The sequence below is a fragment of the Saimiri boliviensis genome, chromosome 2 (genome assembly GCF_048565385.1).
Source record: "Saimiri boliviensis isolate mSaiBol1 chromosome 2, mSaiBol1.pri, whole genome shotgun sequence".
NCBI classification, from domain to species: Eukaryota; Metazoa; Chordata; class Mammalia; order Primates; family Cebidae; genus Saimiri; species Saimiri boliviensis.
Window position 1 is genome coordinate 117,072,039 of NC_133450.1, and position 16,862 is coordinate 117,088,900.

Genomic DNA, 16,862 nt, shown 5'->3' on the forward strand with positions numbered 1-16,862 from the left:
CTCGGTCTTTTCCTCCTGTGCTTCCCAGCTCTGAGTGAGATCTACTTTGGAGACGCACACTAGTCGCGTGCGCGCGCGCGCACACACACACACACACACACACACAAACACACACACACGCCCTTGGCTACATCGGACCCAAATGACTCGCTCCTCACTTCCTCCCTCCCCATTCCGCCGCGGCCCCCAAAGACTCTCGGGGTGGCCCCTTGTCCGCGCCGCCTGGACGGAGTGTGCTCTGAGTTAAGCTGGCCTCTTCTGGTTCTGGAAAAAAATGAGTATTGACAAGGTTGCTGGATCTGCGCAGAAAAGAAAGTGCCACTTAATAAAAAATTTAGCCCGGCAGTGGTACCGTCTGCAGAGCTTGCTGCCCTTGGACCTTAGCAGGAAGCCTTCGGGGTGCTGTAATCGGCGGGCAGAGGAGAGGGAGGCCGCGGAATTAAAAAGAACAAAAGCGAGAGCGCCATGCCAAACGTGCCCGACACAACCCAGTTAGGCAGGAGCCGGGAGTGATGGGAAAATGCACTAGAAGTAAGTTTTTTTAAAAAAATGAAAAGATCTGAGGCGGTACCGTACTTTCCCTGTGGTTTTCTGCAGTTTTCCTCTCTGCGCTCTCCCTGTCTTCTCTCCTCTCTCTCCCCTTCTCCCTCTCTCCCTGTTCGCGCGCGCGCGCACACAACACACGCGCGCACGCACACACACACACTCACACACACACACACATTCTCCCCTTCCTCCCCCAGCCGCCCCCCATCCCCGTGGAGGAGCAGGCTCGCTGATTTGCTCGGGTCCGCCCTGCCCGAACCTCCCCTCCCCCTCCCGCCCCCCGCCTCCCCCGCCCCCCTAGCCGGGGCTGTCCGATCGCACTCGTTGCATATCAGAGGCTCTGCGCGGCGCGCTCCTCCTCGCTCCCGCTCCCCACTCCCGGGATGTGTCTCCGCCGTACGACGGGCTATGGCCACCACGACTTCCGGGTTCCGTCATTTCGTTCTCCCGCCGCCGACCCGCGCCGCCAAACTGAGGCTCTTCAATAAGCCAGGCAGCAGCCAACCTGCCAACACCTACTGACACTCACTCATCTCCCAGAGAGAGAAAGAGAGCGAGAGAGAGCGAGCGCGAGAGAGCGAGCGCGAGTGAGAGCGAGCGAGCGAGCGAGAAAGAGAGAGAGGGAGAGACAAAATACCTACCAGGAAAGGGGGGGGAGGAAGTCCAATTTTTGCAAACTATTCATATTTTTTTTCTTGATTTTTCTCCCTGCTTTCTTTGAACGATACTTTAAAGAGAGAGGATCATATTATCGATACCGCGGGGGCAAAGCTAAAAGAGTGGGGAGGGGGGAGGAAAAAATTCAAGAAGCAGAAACCCCTCGCGGAGTTTTACTGGAAGAAAAAACACGGGTCTGAAAGATTCCTCCTCTTCATCATCATCAACCATCATTCATTCACTACCTTGACATTCCGGGCTTTGATTGACAGCTGGAGTGGCAAAAAGCCATGAAACACGACAGTTCGGTTACATGTGGGCTGCTGACGGGCCGCTCGTAACCTTCAGTTCGGGGGCTTGACAATTTTTTTCTTCTTTTTCTTCTTTTTCTTTTCTTTTTCTTTCTTTTTTTTTTTTTTCCAACTGAGGGGAAGAGAAGAGAAAAAGGGGGAAAGGAGGACCGAAAAGGAGGAGGAGGGGAGGGGGGAGGAGGAGGAGGTGGAGGAGGAGGAGGAGGAGGAAGATCAGGAGGAGGAGGAAGAAGAGGAAAAAAGAGAAAAAGAAGAAATATCACAGAAAAAAAAACTCTTCGTTGTCCTGCCTGGGCTTTCCCCCCCCAAAAAAATAACATATTGGAGAATTGGGAGAAGTCTCTTTGGTTTGGAAAAAAAAAAAAAAAAAGGAATCTTCAGCCTAGATCACTTTCTTATCCGGACTGGGATATTAAATATACGACACATCCAGGAGTTTATTGGAGCGCAGACTGATGGCGCAAAGGGTAGGTTTAAATCTCCAACACTTACCTAGATATAAATCCTCTCTAAGAGGGGCCTGTCCCGATGCCTCCTCTCCCTTCAACGCTTCTGCTGCTGCTCGCTGCTTGATGATGGCGGCCAGTATTTTAAAAAATAGCAAAATTATTCATCGGCTTCTTTCCCCCCCGTGCCTCTGCGTGTGTGCGAGTGTGTGTGCGTGCGTGTGTGCGTGTCTGGGCGCGCGTGTTCCAGCGCTGTGCGAGCGGGCGGGCGGCGAGTGCGTGTGAGTGGTGTGTGTGTGCGTGTGCAATTGTTACACGCTTTCGCCTCGCTCCAGCTTTTACCCCAGCAGCGCGATTCCCCCGGTTCTTCTGCTGCCGCTGCTGCGCCGCTGCCGCCGCTGCTCGCGCGGCTCGGGGCGGGCACAGGCTGCGTAGGAGCCGCCGCCGGGGCCGCCGCTGGGGCCGCGCTGCCGCAGCCGCTGCGCCGCCGCCTAGACTACTAGCCTGGGCTGCTTGTTTTGTCTCTGAAATTGACAAGGACGCAGGGAATCCGCTGCTAAATAATGTTTCTGGTAACTTTCACGTTATTCCCCCCCACCCTCCGCTCCCTGCCCCCGGGGAGGCACTGGCCCTGGTCTTTCCTCGTCCTCGGCGTTCTCTTGCTGATTATTAGCGTTTTTCTTCTCTTTATTTTGTTTCATTTCGCCTTTTGATTTATTGGATCCTCTGGAGGAGGCGAAGGGGGGTTAGGGGTGGGATCCGGGGCTTCCTCCTCACACTAACTCCACTTCTCCCTCCGTTGGCTCGCCAGGGTTCTGTTGCCTCCGGCGGCAGCGGGGCCTCCCGGCTCCCCCTCAAATCCCCGGCCTTGCCGCCTCCTCTTCCTTCTCTAAACGTTGCTCTCGGTTCATGCTTTTTCATTTTTAAATTGAATAACATTTTTCCCTACAACTTTCAACTTCGTTGTTTTGGCTGGTTTGATTTCTGTGTGCTCAACTTGTGTTCGGTACTTTTCTCTTTTCTGACTTTGTTTTTATTTTTATTTTCTTTCTCTTTCTTTCTCTCTCTCTCTCTCTCTCTCTCTCTCTCTTTTCCTCCCTCCCTCCCTCTTCTCCTCCTATCTTCTCTTTCTCTTACCTCTCTCTCTCTCATCTTTATCCCTTCCCCTCTTTTCTGTTCACCCTCTTCTCCCTGCTCTTTTTCCCTTTCCACCCCCCTCCTCTGTTCTCCCTCACCTCCTGCGCCTCCTCCCCCTTCCTGGGTTCTGACAGTACGATGAGCTGCCCCATTACGGCGGGATGGACGGAGTAGGGGTTCCCGCTTCCATGTACGGAGACCCTCACGCGCCGCGGCCGATCCCCCCGGTTCACCACCTGAACCACGGGCCGCCGCTCCACGCCACACAGCACTACGGCGCGCACGCCCCACACCCCAATGTCATGCCGGCCAGCATGGGATCCGCTGTCAACGACGCCTTGAAGCGGGACAAGGACGCGATCTATGGGTAAACCGACCCCCCCCCAGCCAGCTTACTGTGTGTGTGCGTGTGTGTGTGTGTGTGTGAGTGAGCGTGTGTGTTTGTCTCTGTGGGAGTGGGAGGGTGGACCACTAAGTGGGGAGCTATTTCTGCATGGTGGGGGGCGGGCGCCGCTTGCCTTAGAAAAGACCCTGGAGGGGGCCTGCTTTTCTGCCCTTGGAGTCAAAGACCCGAAGATCTAGCCTCCTCCACTCTCACAGGCCGGCCACTCCGGACTGCATAGCTCGGAGTGACTGAGTCCCCAGAATCTTGCCGGGGCCTTCTCCTGGAGGACAGGATTCCTGGCCAACGGATGCAGGGCCAGTCGTTTCAGGCCCCCTAACAGAGGCCTTGACGAAGGGGAAAGTTTCCTGCCGATGAGGAACAACTTTGGGGTTTTTTCTTTTTTAATTTTTTCTCTTCTGTTTCCTACTGAGGGTCTGGGAGTCGCTAAAAGCAGCTTGAGCTGGGATCGGGGCTGCTTCTGTCGGCCAGGAAGTCCTAATCACCCACTTCTTAATTCTCTGTAAATAAAGGGGGCAGACCTTGAAGTGCAGCGAGGTGGAAGGGACTGTTGCTTGCTTGGAGCAGCTCTTAGTGGGAGTAAGGAAGATGGCTGGAAATTATTTTATATTCTGAGAGCACTTGGCGAGGGGTGGGATGCACGATCCTAACCTGTACCGTACGGGCTTCCGGCTGAGGGTAGGTGGGCAAAGCCACGGGATACCGAGGGGAGGGGACAGTGGGTAAACAGCAACTGAGCCCCAAGCCAGAGGCCGCCAGCATCCCGAAGTGTGGCTAAGCCGCCTGGAGGAACACAAAGGGCATACGCGCACGCACACTTACAAGTTTTAAAACACGATTTATTTATTTTCGTCTGCTGCAAAGCTGGGAGAAATGTGGTCTTTGGAAGGAAGCTCTCCAGAGAGTAACCTTCCTATTATTTTGGCCCCCACACTGGGGCTTTACTAGAAGTGGAGCAAACAAGTTTATAAGGCAAGAGAGTGGAGAGATTAGAAGAGCATTCTCTCGCATTTAGGAAGTGTCACTGCGGTGTGTATGTAGGTGAAGCCCTTGGCCTCGTCGGAAATGCCCATTAAAATGATGAGTTAGAACAATTTTTAAATTTCAAGCAGTGTTTCTTTCTTGGGAGGTCAGGGCTGAGTCTCAGGGGTTGGTTCGGCGTCCTCGATAGTGTGGGGAGTGGATCAGAATTGACTCCGGGCTCCAGACTGCCTGAGCGTCTCGGATGTTTCATTACGTTCCAACTGAGGCTGTTTTTATTTGTCGGGCTGCAGTGGCCGGGGGCTCTGGCCAGATTTGAGAGACCTCTAAACTGCGGGAAAGGGCCAGGCCCTTTTCCCTTTCTGTTTCTGGATCAGGCTCGGCTGACTGAGGAAGGGTTGTAAAGTGTGATGCGTGCCTGTTGTATTAAAGAAGGACTCCACACCCTCCAAACTTGTTGATTACAGTTCTTGCTCCTTCCCCTCTGCACCCCGTCTCTGTGTGTGTGTCTCTGCGTGGCGCTGCCCGTTAGGCACCCGTTGTTTCCTCTGTTAGCTCTGGTCTTTGAGAAGTGCGAGCTGGCGACCTGCACTCCCCGGGAACCTGGAGTGGCCGGCGGAGACGTCTGCTCCTCCGACTCCTTCAACGAGGACATCGCGGTCTTCGCCAAGCAGGTCCAACCTTCTTGATCCACTCATCTTCGGGCAGTCCCTCACTACCCCTCCCCTTTCCTCGGAGCTTTACTTGAAAGGAGGAAAAGCCAGGGATACCCGATCTGTTTCTCTGGCCCAGTCCACTCTCTACACCTCCTCCCCATCCCTAAGCCTGGGGGCGAATTAGAAGCAGAGATAAATATGGGTGTTTGTTTTCCCCCCCAGCAGGAATACAGGGACTCGACCCTCGAATTAAAGTTGACCTGCTCCTAATCTGGGGCTTGGCCTTTCCCCACCCCCCCTCCCGCCTCCAGCTACTTGAACAAGAATTGGGGAGAGGGGCTGTGAGGAACCCGGGAGTGCCCGGAAGGCACGGAAGCTGGGCGCCTCTCCGAGTGGTCCCAGGCAGCAGTGGAAAGCCACAGCCTCTTGGACGGCTGGAGAAGGGGCTATTCGGGGCCCTGTGAACGGCCCTGAGTTCCCGGGTACAGCTTAGTCGTACTAGGTCCTCCTTAATGGGGCCCGGACAAGAATGCCCTGATTCTTCTTCAGCGACCCCACTGATTTAAGGCACCAATTTGTTTCTTGTATTTTGCCAAAGCCCCTTTCCTCTTTTCTGCCATTGCCCCTCCAACTGTCCCCACTCTCACGTTTCAGTTTTCTTCTTTTAAATGGGGTGGTCGTTCAAACTGACTTTCTCTGTTTCTTACAGGTTCGCGCCGAAAAGCCACTTTTTTCCTCAAATCCAGAGCTGGACAATTTGGTAAGGCTCTCTGTTCCTTGTTTTTTCCCCAGCCTTTGCCCTCTCCCATGCCCAGAAGCACTCACTTTCTGCCGGAGCTCTGGAGAGTTCGGACAGAACCCTCTTTTGGAGCTCTAGGGAGAGAGGGAAGAAGGGAGAAGCTTAGAGACCCCGCCCGGGAGCTGGCGAGCCAGGGGCAGGAGGGACTTGGTGGGGAGCGAAGCACAGGGAGGCCGAAACGGGAGACGAGGCGCCGAGAGCGCGAGCGGGGGATGTTGCCCAGGTCTCGGCCCCAGGAGTAAAGTGCGAGAAGTGAGTTATTTCCTCTGTTTGCCAGGGCAGGCGGCCGAGCCCCGGGCGGCTCATCCGAAGGATGTAACCGCTGGCGAGGCGAGGGCGGCTGGGGGTGGGGGCTGGAGGGCGACGAGGGGCAGGCCAGCGCAGGCCACTTTTAGGTGCGATTCTTTTGCTAATTTGCACGATTTCAATATTAAAAGTACTTAAATCCGCTTTCAAAGGCCCTGCCTCAGCATTCATCTTGAGTATTTCCTTCTTTAGTGAGGAAGAATTTCGCTGGGTGTGCTCTTTCTAAAAAGCTTTTTCTATCAAGAGAAGCAACTTTTTTTCTTTTCTTTTTTTTTTTTTTTTTTTTTTAATTTGTCCTGAGGTCGAGGGAGGGGATGTTTAAAGAGGACTGAAAAGAGAAAAAAGGCCTGGCCTGAGGAAAGCAGTCTTTACAAATAGCACAGCGAACATCAGGGGGAAAGACATTAATGCTTATGCTCAGGTTGAGTCAGATTCCCACCCCGTGGCCAATGAGGCAGAGAAGATCAGTAATCACTTGATTTTTCTGACTATTTCTTGATGTGTAGGTTTTCCCTGGCCACCTGCCCATTTCTTCTCCCCAGCCCAATTTTCTCACCACCATTCATCCTCACACCACCCCCAACCCCAAGACAGGACTTCCAAGTCACAGAGGTCTAACTCCATTCCCTGAACTTTTCTTTCAGATGATACAAGCAATACAAGTACTAAGGTTTCATCTTTTGGAGTTAGAAAAGGTAAGGAGGAAATAACACTCCCCGTGTTGATGAAATCACTTCCCGCTCCTAGTTGAGTTGGGATGCTTTTAACCAACCTCTAGTATGAGGGATTGAGCACCTGGAGATTCTGAGCATGTAACCATGTCCATCCTTCAACTCGCTTCTCAACACAGGGGCTCAGAGGATGGGTGAATCAGGACAGCTTTGCCTTTAAAGTAGTCTCCTCCTCCCCAGTATTCCACCCCAGGCATTCAGGATTATTTTGAAATGCAGCAAACCATTTGTGTTACCGGACACTCAGCCTGCTTGCGTCTTTATTAGCTCAGCTCACCCTGGGCCTAGGGTTTGCATTAGGTGCAGGCAGAGTGAATCATCCTCGCTGGGTGTCTTTACATTGCTCTGCAGGTCAATTACTTTCTCCTGGAAACATACAAAACTTCTAGCTTATAGAATTACAAATGTTAATGCTCTCCCCAGTTCCAATGGTGTAATGTTTTGATATTATTGTCAAATCAGATTTAATTCCCTGGACTCCCAGTCTGAACCCAGTTATTTCCAGTCCTATTTCTTTCTGTCTCTCTATCGTAACTTGTTGCTCAGAGAAATTCTCTGGAGCATAATATCTGCTGCAACAATTGCTCTATTGTTTCCTTGCCTTCAACTATTACAACCTTTAATTAGAGTTAGTTTGGAAGACATCACACTGTTGCTCTTTCCAAATGTAAGCTTGCAACTTGGTATTTTTCCTTTCTAAAAATGAAACAAAACAAAACAACAACAACATGAGCTGAACCCTCCAACCGTGACCTTCGTTCTAGGTCCACGAACTGTGTGATAACTTCTGCCACCGATACATTAGTTGTTTGAAGGGGAAAATGCCCATCGACCTCGTCATTGATGAAAGAGACGGCAGCTCCAAGTCAGATCATGAAGAACTTTCAGGCTCCTCCACAAATCTCGCTGACCATGTAAGTCTGCTAGCCTTTGGCAATCCTTTAAGGTCCCTGGGTAAAGCATTATTTTAAACTACTTGTTTTAACATCTAGCTCCACTGATTTGGTTTTCTGATTTGGTCTCTTTTGGGGTCTTTTCTTTCTCACTCTGTCTGCCTTACCCTTCATCTTCATTTCTCCTGTCTTGGACCCCCGTCCTATCTATATTGAGAGCCAGAAAACCAGAGAGTTGGTAGAGTGATTTGTATTCTTAATGTGTAAAGTTTTCTGGATTTGGTGACTTGAGTGTTAGAAAATTCTGTTTGATATAGTCACCACTGTCTTTTCTGCTTTCTTAATTCTGTGTAATCAGTGCAGCAGGGATAGAAAGAGGCAAGACAGTTAGCTGGACTGGTCTGGAGAGAGAGGACTGAAGGAAAGAGAGTTGGGGAGTGAGTGCTGATTTCCCAGTCTCTCACAGAGATGACAATTCTGAGAATTATTGGCAATCTTGCACTGCATTTGAAATAAAAGGAGTGAACGAACACATTACAATTCTCAGGGCTTTTGCTCTATAGAAACTTATTGTCAGAATATGGACTTATTGCCAAGTGCCTGAAGCATCTTCATAATAAAAGGCAGTAACCTTGATGAACCAATTATTAACAATGTATTACAGAAAGCTGAAGGGAATTATGATTGAGTAACCATAGGTTAGTGGTTGAATTTTAACACTTTAACAGTTGGTGAATGAGGATGGAGAGTATAGTAAGAAATGACTGTGTATGTCAGGCCAGGAAAGGAGATTTCTTTCTATTCTCTCTGTTTCTAATCCTATTTTGGAACCAATCTAGTAAGTCTGATGCTTAAAAAAAAAAAAGCATATGTAGTGAGACTGAAAATTTGAAAAAGAAGCAAAGAGAAGAAAGATTGCAGCTGGTAGGAAAGGCAAGAGTGGCGAGGTTAAAGAGTGGGTGTGAACAGCAGTTTATTTATAGGAACTCAAGCCTGGAAATGGGGGACAGGGTGTCTATAGATTACATTCAGTTGAACTCACAGCCTAAATGATAGAAGCTGTAGTTTAATAACTTTGTGGCTGAAATATTAATTTCACACTCTGTGTGAGTTAAACAGGCATTAAGGCTTGAAGGCAGTTTGTCCCTACCTCCCATCCCAATTCCTGAGTGTTAGGAGAAATGAATGGGGATGCCGTAGTAGAAACCTTCATGAGGTTCTTCTTTCCCCTGCTCCAAACAAAAGTTTTGAAAATATGCAGTCGTAGATTTTCATCATTAACCTTTGCACTTGTATGGGAAGTCAGCATAAGAACAAAAGTTAGAAAAAGTCTAGAAAAGAAAACCTGAGTCTGTGATATCCAGTTCTGTGACAGAATAATTACTAAGGTGTTGAAGGCTCCCAGGCCTGTCTTTACTTTTACCTTTTTCCATCATGGTGAGGGAATCTTTGATGAGCTACTTTGTATATTGAGTGAATATAATGAAATCAAAAGGATGCAGCAGCTGTTACAGAAAGTTGATTTGCTGATCTGTGGCTCTACGTTGTGTTGTGGTCCATGAGGCTTGACACTATCTAAGAAATATTTATCTTTGTTGTTTTTTATGTGTTTACTTTCATTATTTGCTGTTTCTAAATTTATATTTATTCACATTATTGGGAAAATGGGGAGGAATCTATTTACACAGTTTGTAAAATGAGAGGTTCACAGTTCTTGGGGCCAAAAGCTTTTCTCATAATATATTCCTGGGGGTACCGACTACTTAGTTTTCTAAAACAGTTTCTTGGCACCTATTTTTCCAGTGGATATATAGAGCTAGAGCATGTTGATGTTTACATAGAAAAGATAAGATAAAATAGGTGGTTTAAAGTATTGATAGACAATATCAATTTATGAAACTATTGTAATACTTAAATACCCACTCAAGAAGGAAGTTGTACCTAAGAGGATAATGCTTTAATAATTTATCAATCATCATCCTTGGATAAAAGAGTCAACTGTTAACATTCGTTGCTCTCCTTTCAGGCCCCTAGTCAAGTAAATATGACAATTGATTTATTTTGAACCCATGAGGGCTTGCCACCTCATTGCGTGTCATAATTTAAAGCCTTTTATTTCCTAGAGATCTGAACTATAACATTTTTACTTCAGCCCCCTGCTATTTGTTTTGAAAGGAAGCAATAATTTGTTCCACCAGCACACCAAGTGGAAAATGGAGAGATTTGCCACAGACTTGTATTTTATGCCGGGACTTGAGAGAAAACCTTGGAGAGATTTCACCATTTCTGAGACTTTTGGGCCATAGGTGTATTGATTATATTCATGTCCAGGCTTTCCCCTACAAAGCAAATCCTCTTATGCTTTTCAGCCTCTTCTACATAGTTGCTTTCCTTCAACTCCTTAGCCAGACACAAAGTAAAAATAACAGAGAACCACTACCTGGAAAGTGGTACAAGTGGGACATTTTCAGCATGTAAATGTGTCCAATTTGAATCTTCAGGTTTATTTTTCGTTTGCTTTGATATGCATATTTAATACATTGCCCCAGGCTGGATCTCATTTGGTGAACACTGGTGCAGGGGTGATGATGAGCCACTTCAGAAAGACCCAGACAGTGCGCTGTTTTCTTGTTTTATCTGTTGGCCCACTATTCTGATCTACTGAGCTTCCTCGTGGTTTTATTTGCACATGAAATGCTGAGCGCATTTCAACTTATTGGCTATGAATAATGACAGCTAAAAAAGAAGTGTAGTTTAATTTGTTGCGTGCCAAGGTTTCTCTTGTGGAGGTGACAGTTTGTGACAGCTGTTTGACACCCCCAAAACACATACACCTCTATCCTTATTAAGTGGTATCTAGCTACATTGTGTGTGCGTGCGCGTGTGTGTGCATGCGTGTTTAAGGAAGGAACGTGCAAGGAGAGAGAGAAAAGCAGAGAGAAAGGCATCAGAAGCAAAATATTAGATACCAGTATAATTTCAATGTTCTTTAAAAGAATTTGAAAATGTAAATAAATAAAAGTAATGGATATAAATATTTTCAAAGCCAGTATATTGGCAGACTTTTAAGAATGAGTTTTCTGTATTATTAGTAAATCATGTCAATTTCACATTTCATAAAGTTATGTAAATAATTTGATATAACATAGAGGTATTAAAAGAGGACAACCATAACATTCTTGCCTTCCATTCCTTACATTCAGCAAGGTTACTGAGTTTATTCATTTATTATTAACACTTACGTATGATGGGTGTAATGATAAGAGGAAGTTTGGAATTAAATAGAAAATAAAATATACAATATTGATTACAGTTTTGTTGTATTTAGCAAATTCATAGTGCATGCTTATCTTTTTAATATTATAATGCATTTAATCATATACTCTTACTGTAACTTAAGAATAATATTTATAGGTAGAAAAGAGCTATTACAATATTTTTTGATATATTGGGGAGCAAAAATATATAATCGTCAAAGGAAATAGAACTCTGTTTTCCAGCTGCAGTTCATGTTAGCTTCCTAGACATTCAAATTTATCATGTTTAAAATAAACATGTCTAGAAAACAATTTTTTTAAAAGTTTCAACTTGAAAACTGCTGTAAAATGACCAGCTTTTTCTAGTCTGTAGCATTTCTCAATAACAGGTGGTACCTTATAAAAAAAATGTGTTTTACACAATTTTAGATCAAATATTTAGACCTAGTAGAGACAAAGAAAATATATCCTCACACTTACATCTAAAGATATTACATATCTTTAGATCAAGTTTAGGCAAATTAAATCTATTTGCTTGAAGTATGTCCTCTGAGCTAAGCTCTATTTGCTTTGAAGTGTGGACAGTTATACCATTACATTGTTATTCCTAGTTAGTGGTCATAAAGAGCTACATTTTTATTTTCTTTGAAAGAATTAAGTAGAGGGAAGAAAATACAATTGTATCTGTTAACAGTTAATAGTAGATACCTTAAAAATGCCCCACTCTACTAACATCACTAATAAAAGAAAAATTATTTTAATTTATATGTTGAAAGCTATAATTTAAATAAAGATATTCTGGTGTTCTGTTTTGCATCTCTGAATATATCAAGTTTATTTATGTCTACACAGTTGTTGTTCTTTTTTTTCTCAATGGGTTAGGTCAGAGAGGAAAATCTCCAGAATCTTATTTCTGACAGAATATGGGCAAGTGACTCTCAATTGCTACCTGAAAAATTAGAGGGGAGTGAGGGTGAGGGGTGGGATGGGTTTAAGTGGTAGTTCTATAGAATATCAAGGGGGAAATAATGAAATTTGATAATAATATTAATAATTGCATGCTCTATTTTATTTGCTAGTTTCTTATGTCCTAGTGTAAGGTGAGACCTTCTGGTATGCTATCCAAAGCCTCTGGGGTCTATTCTGATAAAGTTCTTCTTCTGAGCTCTGTATACCAACTCAAGGAAACATGGCTGGGGGCATGGGTTTTCTGTTGTGTTTCTGCTGCATACTTTCTGGTGGTTGATAGCTTTCCTGTTAATTTCCCATCAAGAATAATTATTCTATTTAAATCATTTAGATTGTGCAGTTAGAGTATGTTTTCAGTGGAACTGTGATGAGATTAAATTAAACAAAGGTTGTACTTGACAACCACATAGATATTCACTATCAGATTTTTTAAAAATTGGCATTAATTCCTTTTCTTTTTTTAATGCTAAATGTTCTGTGAAATATCCCAACACAATTCAAAGTTATAAGAGGCATTTTATAATATGGCATTACACCAACAATACAAGACATTTCTGTCTTCTCTGAAAGTTGCTTGATTAAATGGAGGAATCATTTGTAAAGGGTACTTGCCACTTCCGTGAGGGTTGCTTATGTATTAATTTCCAAAGCTTAATAGAGAGGTAGAAGTGTGGAGGCGAGGGAAGGATCCCAGCTTTATTTGCATTTTTAAAGAGTGAGTCCAGGTTCTGAAAGCACACACAGGTCTCCTGACTTCTTATGTCAACTTTACAATAATGTAGTTGAAATTCCAACATTTGTTCAAGCCATACAATTAAAATTTTAAACTTTTGTCGACTTCAGTACCCCAAGACAGGAGTCCTTGTCTTATTTTTACAAATAATCTTTGCATAATGTTAATTAGGAGTAAAAACATTATAAAGTTATAGGAAATAAGTGATTTAATTATGTGGATTGAAACAAGTATATCTTCCCTTTGTTGTTTAAATATATCGCATTGAATTAGTTTTACATGTGTTATTTACTGATTAAAATATCCTTATGTATGTTTACTATTACTCTTCACCTCTGAGCACATACCTTGAGTTACTTTATCATATTTTCCAAGTTACATATAATTTTTCACTTGATGTTATTTAGTTGTGTAGGTCCTAGAAGTTATATGGTCTAACGTCTTAATTTTAAGGAGATGAAGGAAATGAGTCTCATGGAAATGAGGTGCATCACGTGCTTAAGTTATCTGACTGGTGAGAGTTGTTGTGCTGGAGTCTTAATTCCAATCTAATGTTTTCTCTCCTATACCATGTCTATTTAATTGCCTTTATATTTGGGGTCTAACTGTGTGTCTAAAATGAGTTTCAGAGTATTTTACGTAGACTTTGTATGTGGCATGGCCTTTGCTTTTCTCCTTGAAGCCTCATATGCTTTACTTCTCCACTCAGTTTTGTTTTTATTTATAAACCTTTTATATATGTCACCCACTGGCCCCATGGAAGAACCATGTGCCATGTGGAATCATTTAAATAGGGAAATAACACCAATTCACCAAGACTTATTTAAGTATTCTCTTATAGGCAGGTCTCTCACGGAAATGCCATCATGGTTTAAAATGTTACAATTCCAGTGTATCCGCAACTTCAACGACAGAGGCACACACATGATTTGCTTCCTCTGCCCAGAGACTCCTGTCCTCTCTCTGCTCTTTTCTAGTTTTAGCAAAATTCAATGATGGTGCTAAATCAATTTTTTTTTTTAACTTCCAAGGGAGAAAACACTGGCAGAATTGTGTTTTCTAGGGAAAGCTGTGTGTAAATGAGAAACAGAGTAGAGCAGCAGAGCGCTCTCCTGTGGCCCCACTACTACAAGCTCTGCCCATATTGTCTCCTGCTTTTATATTAATTACAACTTGCATTATCAGCTGTGAGTCTGTAGCCTAGCAAATAGAAAATACTGCCCCTGGAGACCTAGCTTCTTGTGTCTATTTTCCAACTCCTTCTATTGTGCTCTACTCAGTATTCACTGCTTTTCTCCTGGTAACACTGCTCTGTAACACAATTACGTAAGAGCAAGAAGAGCACCATATTTGACGCCCAATTATTAAAGCTACTGGGAATAGAAACATGTTCACTCCTTGCCCTCGGGTGTCTTCATGATATTTTTGGCTGAAGAACAGGACATGTATTGTGGAATGCATACACCTGAATGCTCAGTCACACACGTGTACCCAGAGAGCATTTATCTTTATTTTTCTACTTGCATCATGTGTTTTTATATGCTTTTATATGACACTTTGGTTTCAGGATTCACTAAACTTCTGCATATAATTTGGCAGAGAGCCATGCAATTTTTCTCGAAGGATCTAAACTTATAAACTCTAAGGGGAAAAACAGAAGAAAAGAGTTGTGATATAAACACATATTTTAATCTCAGGGGAAAAAATGTTAAATGTAATAGATTTTGTCCATCCTTGTCGGTTACAGTTTTTTGTGACCAAGGAGGAACAATTTTTTTATTAACCAGATTATCACCGCTTATATTTGTATATGGTCACATCAACACCATGTGTAGCTGAATACAAACAACTTGGGGTCACTCCTCAGCCTTGAAACCCCAGAGGAATTTATCTGTTCTTCCTTATTTCAAATTAGATGACTGTCTTGGGATACTGCTTAGTTTGTGTTCAGTCTCTCAAACAAGACCATAATACTTGAGACACTCTATGGGAACTAAACACGACACATTTTCAGAAGAGCATTTATAGTGAGGAAGAAAAGAGGGAAGAGATAAGGGAATGATAGGTTAAAGAGTGAACTTAAGTATATTTTGGGGTTGGGCAGAAAAGCAAAGACCCAATTTATTTGGAAGCGCCAGCTGCTCTTAAAAGAAATATTTGCTTCTATGGCTTATTTTTCATCCCTTTACTTTAGGAAACATCTCCTTCAGATACTATTGAAATAAATACGCTGAATTATAAACGAATGAGGTCTCACCTTAAAACTCAGCAATGGTTTAGCTGATAGAGACAAACCAGTGTTTTCAGTTACAGGAAGTCCTTCTGAGTGATCCCTTCAAATCAATGCAGTGCCTAAACAGAAAGACTTGCTCCGGCTTCATTTAAACGATTATATAATAGCTATTGGGTGACATTTGCCTTAAAACATAGTTGAGGTGTTAGTGGTTAATTATTGTAATTTTCATGAGGGGTAAGGAGCTTTTATTGCAGCCAGCTTAATAAAAAGCCTGCAGTGCATAAAATTAACATCATTTGCTGTGTACAATGAAAAGTTTAACTTAGGTGAATATGTTGCAGCTATTGCATTTTCTAAAAGAAGGCTCTAGCCTGTGTTTTTGCAGGACTAAACTCACACCATCCTATTTTTCTTTCTCCTTCCTCCCTTCCTCCTTTCCTTCATTCCTTCTCTCCCTCCCTCTCTCCTTCCTTCCTCTTTTTTTCTTTATTTTTCTTTCTCTTTCTCTCTCTCTTTCTTTCCCTCCGTCTTTCTCTCTCTCCTCCCTCTCTTCCTCTCTCTCTTTCTCTTTTTGTTCCTTCCTTCCTTTTTTCCTTCCTTCCTTTCTTTTCTCTTTCTCTCTTTCTTTCTTTCTCTTTCCTCCCTTCTTCCCTCTCTCTCTCTGTTTCTTTCTCTCTATTCCTCCCCCTCTCTCTCCTTCTCCCTCCCTCTCTCTTCCTCTCTCTCTTTTTCTCTCTTTCTCTTTCTTTCTCTTTGTTCCTTCCTTCCTTCTTTTTTTCCTTCCTTCCCTCCTTTCTTTCTCTCTCTCTCTCTCTCTCTCTGTTTTTTTTTTCTTCTTCTGACTCTTTATCTCATTACCACCTGGCAAACAGCTGACACAAAAAGGCTTCAAAGCTTAAGGAACCCCTGTATTCTGTTTGCCTTTTGCTTAAAACTATTGAAGTAGTTTCTAACTTTGTTGAAAAAAGCTCACAGGCATGATTTTGTCTTTATACAGGCAGCAGAAAACCCTGAGTTTCATTTTATTCTACTAAATTTCATTCCGTTATCTACTTTCTCAAACGTATCTCTATTTTAGAGATCTATACCTATGCCGTATCTATAGTCACAGAATTTCTGCCCAGGGTTTTCCCTTTGAATGAACTGCTTGACTAATGGCAGTGCCAGTTGCGTTATTTTATATAGATGTTATTAATCCACGGAGCTCTGGGTTATTATTTCATCATCTATCAAAAATACCAAATATTAATTTGCAGTCTGTTTGCTGCAGATGTGCAGCAGGAAAAATAAGTTTTGTTGTTCCAAATAAGAACATTTCCCTATTGCTTTATCACCTTGGTTTCTTGTTTTATTTTGGTGACATCATCCGTGCTATGTGGACAAGGTAGAGATGATGCCGAGAAAAATGGACTGACTTTTTTTCTGGATTAATTATATATAATGACAACAATGCAAGATTACTTTCCCTTGGTCAAGAAGTTTATTAGTTGCCTATACCCAGGTGGCCCATCTGAATTCTTATTTACCAATTCTAGTAATAAACAGTGTATAATGTGATTGTGTTTTTTTAGTGGTATACTTTGTGTACTTTGGTGTATACTTTTACACTTCGGTGTATACTTTGTATACTGATTGGTATATACTTTGTATAATTTGTATACTTTGGTGTATACTGTGTATGCTTTGGCGTATACTTAGACTGGTGTTGTACTTTGTATAATTTGACTGGTGTATACTTTGATTGGTTTTGAAGAAAAACTTTGCCCCTTCCTCTGGCCCTCAAATCATTCTCCTGCCAGCA

General features: G+C 43.7%; 1 protein-coding gene across 6 annotated transcripts in view; it reads left to right on the plus strand.

Annotated features, from left to right (window-relative positions):
• Positions 1-1,615: 1,615 nt before the first annotated feature.
• MEIS2 (Meis homeobox 2) overlaps positions 1,616-16,862 on the plus strand; it is a 213,306-nt gene continuing 198,059 nt past the window's right edge. For 3 of the 6 annotated variants that reach the window (XM_074394115.1, XM_003935738.4, XM_003935741.4), the window contains exons 1-6: positions 1,616-1,981; positions 3,232-3,464; positions 5,014-5,155; positions 5,847-5,897; positions 6,887-6,937; positions 7,738-7,887. In XM_074394115.1, the coding sequence (XP_074250216.1) occupies positions 1,970-1,981; positions 3,232-3,464; positions 5,014-5,155; positions 5,847-5,897; positions 6,887-6,937; positions 7,738-7,887 (639 nt within the window). In that variant the 5' untranslated portion in view covers positions 1,616-1,969. Of the gene's footprint in view, positions 1,982-2,456; positions 2,533-3,231; positions 3,465-5,013; positions 5,156-5,846; positions 5,898-6,886; positions 6,938-7,737; positions 7,888-16,862 lie in introns of those variants that run through there. The other 3 variants (XM_010346247.3, XM_010346245.3, XM_010346249.3) reach the window with 2 other exon arrangements.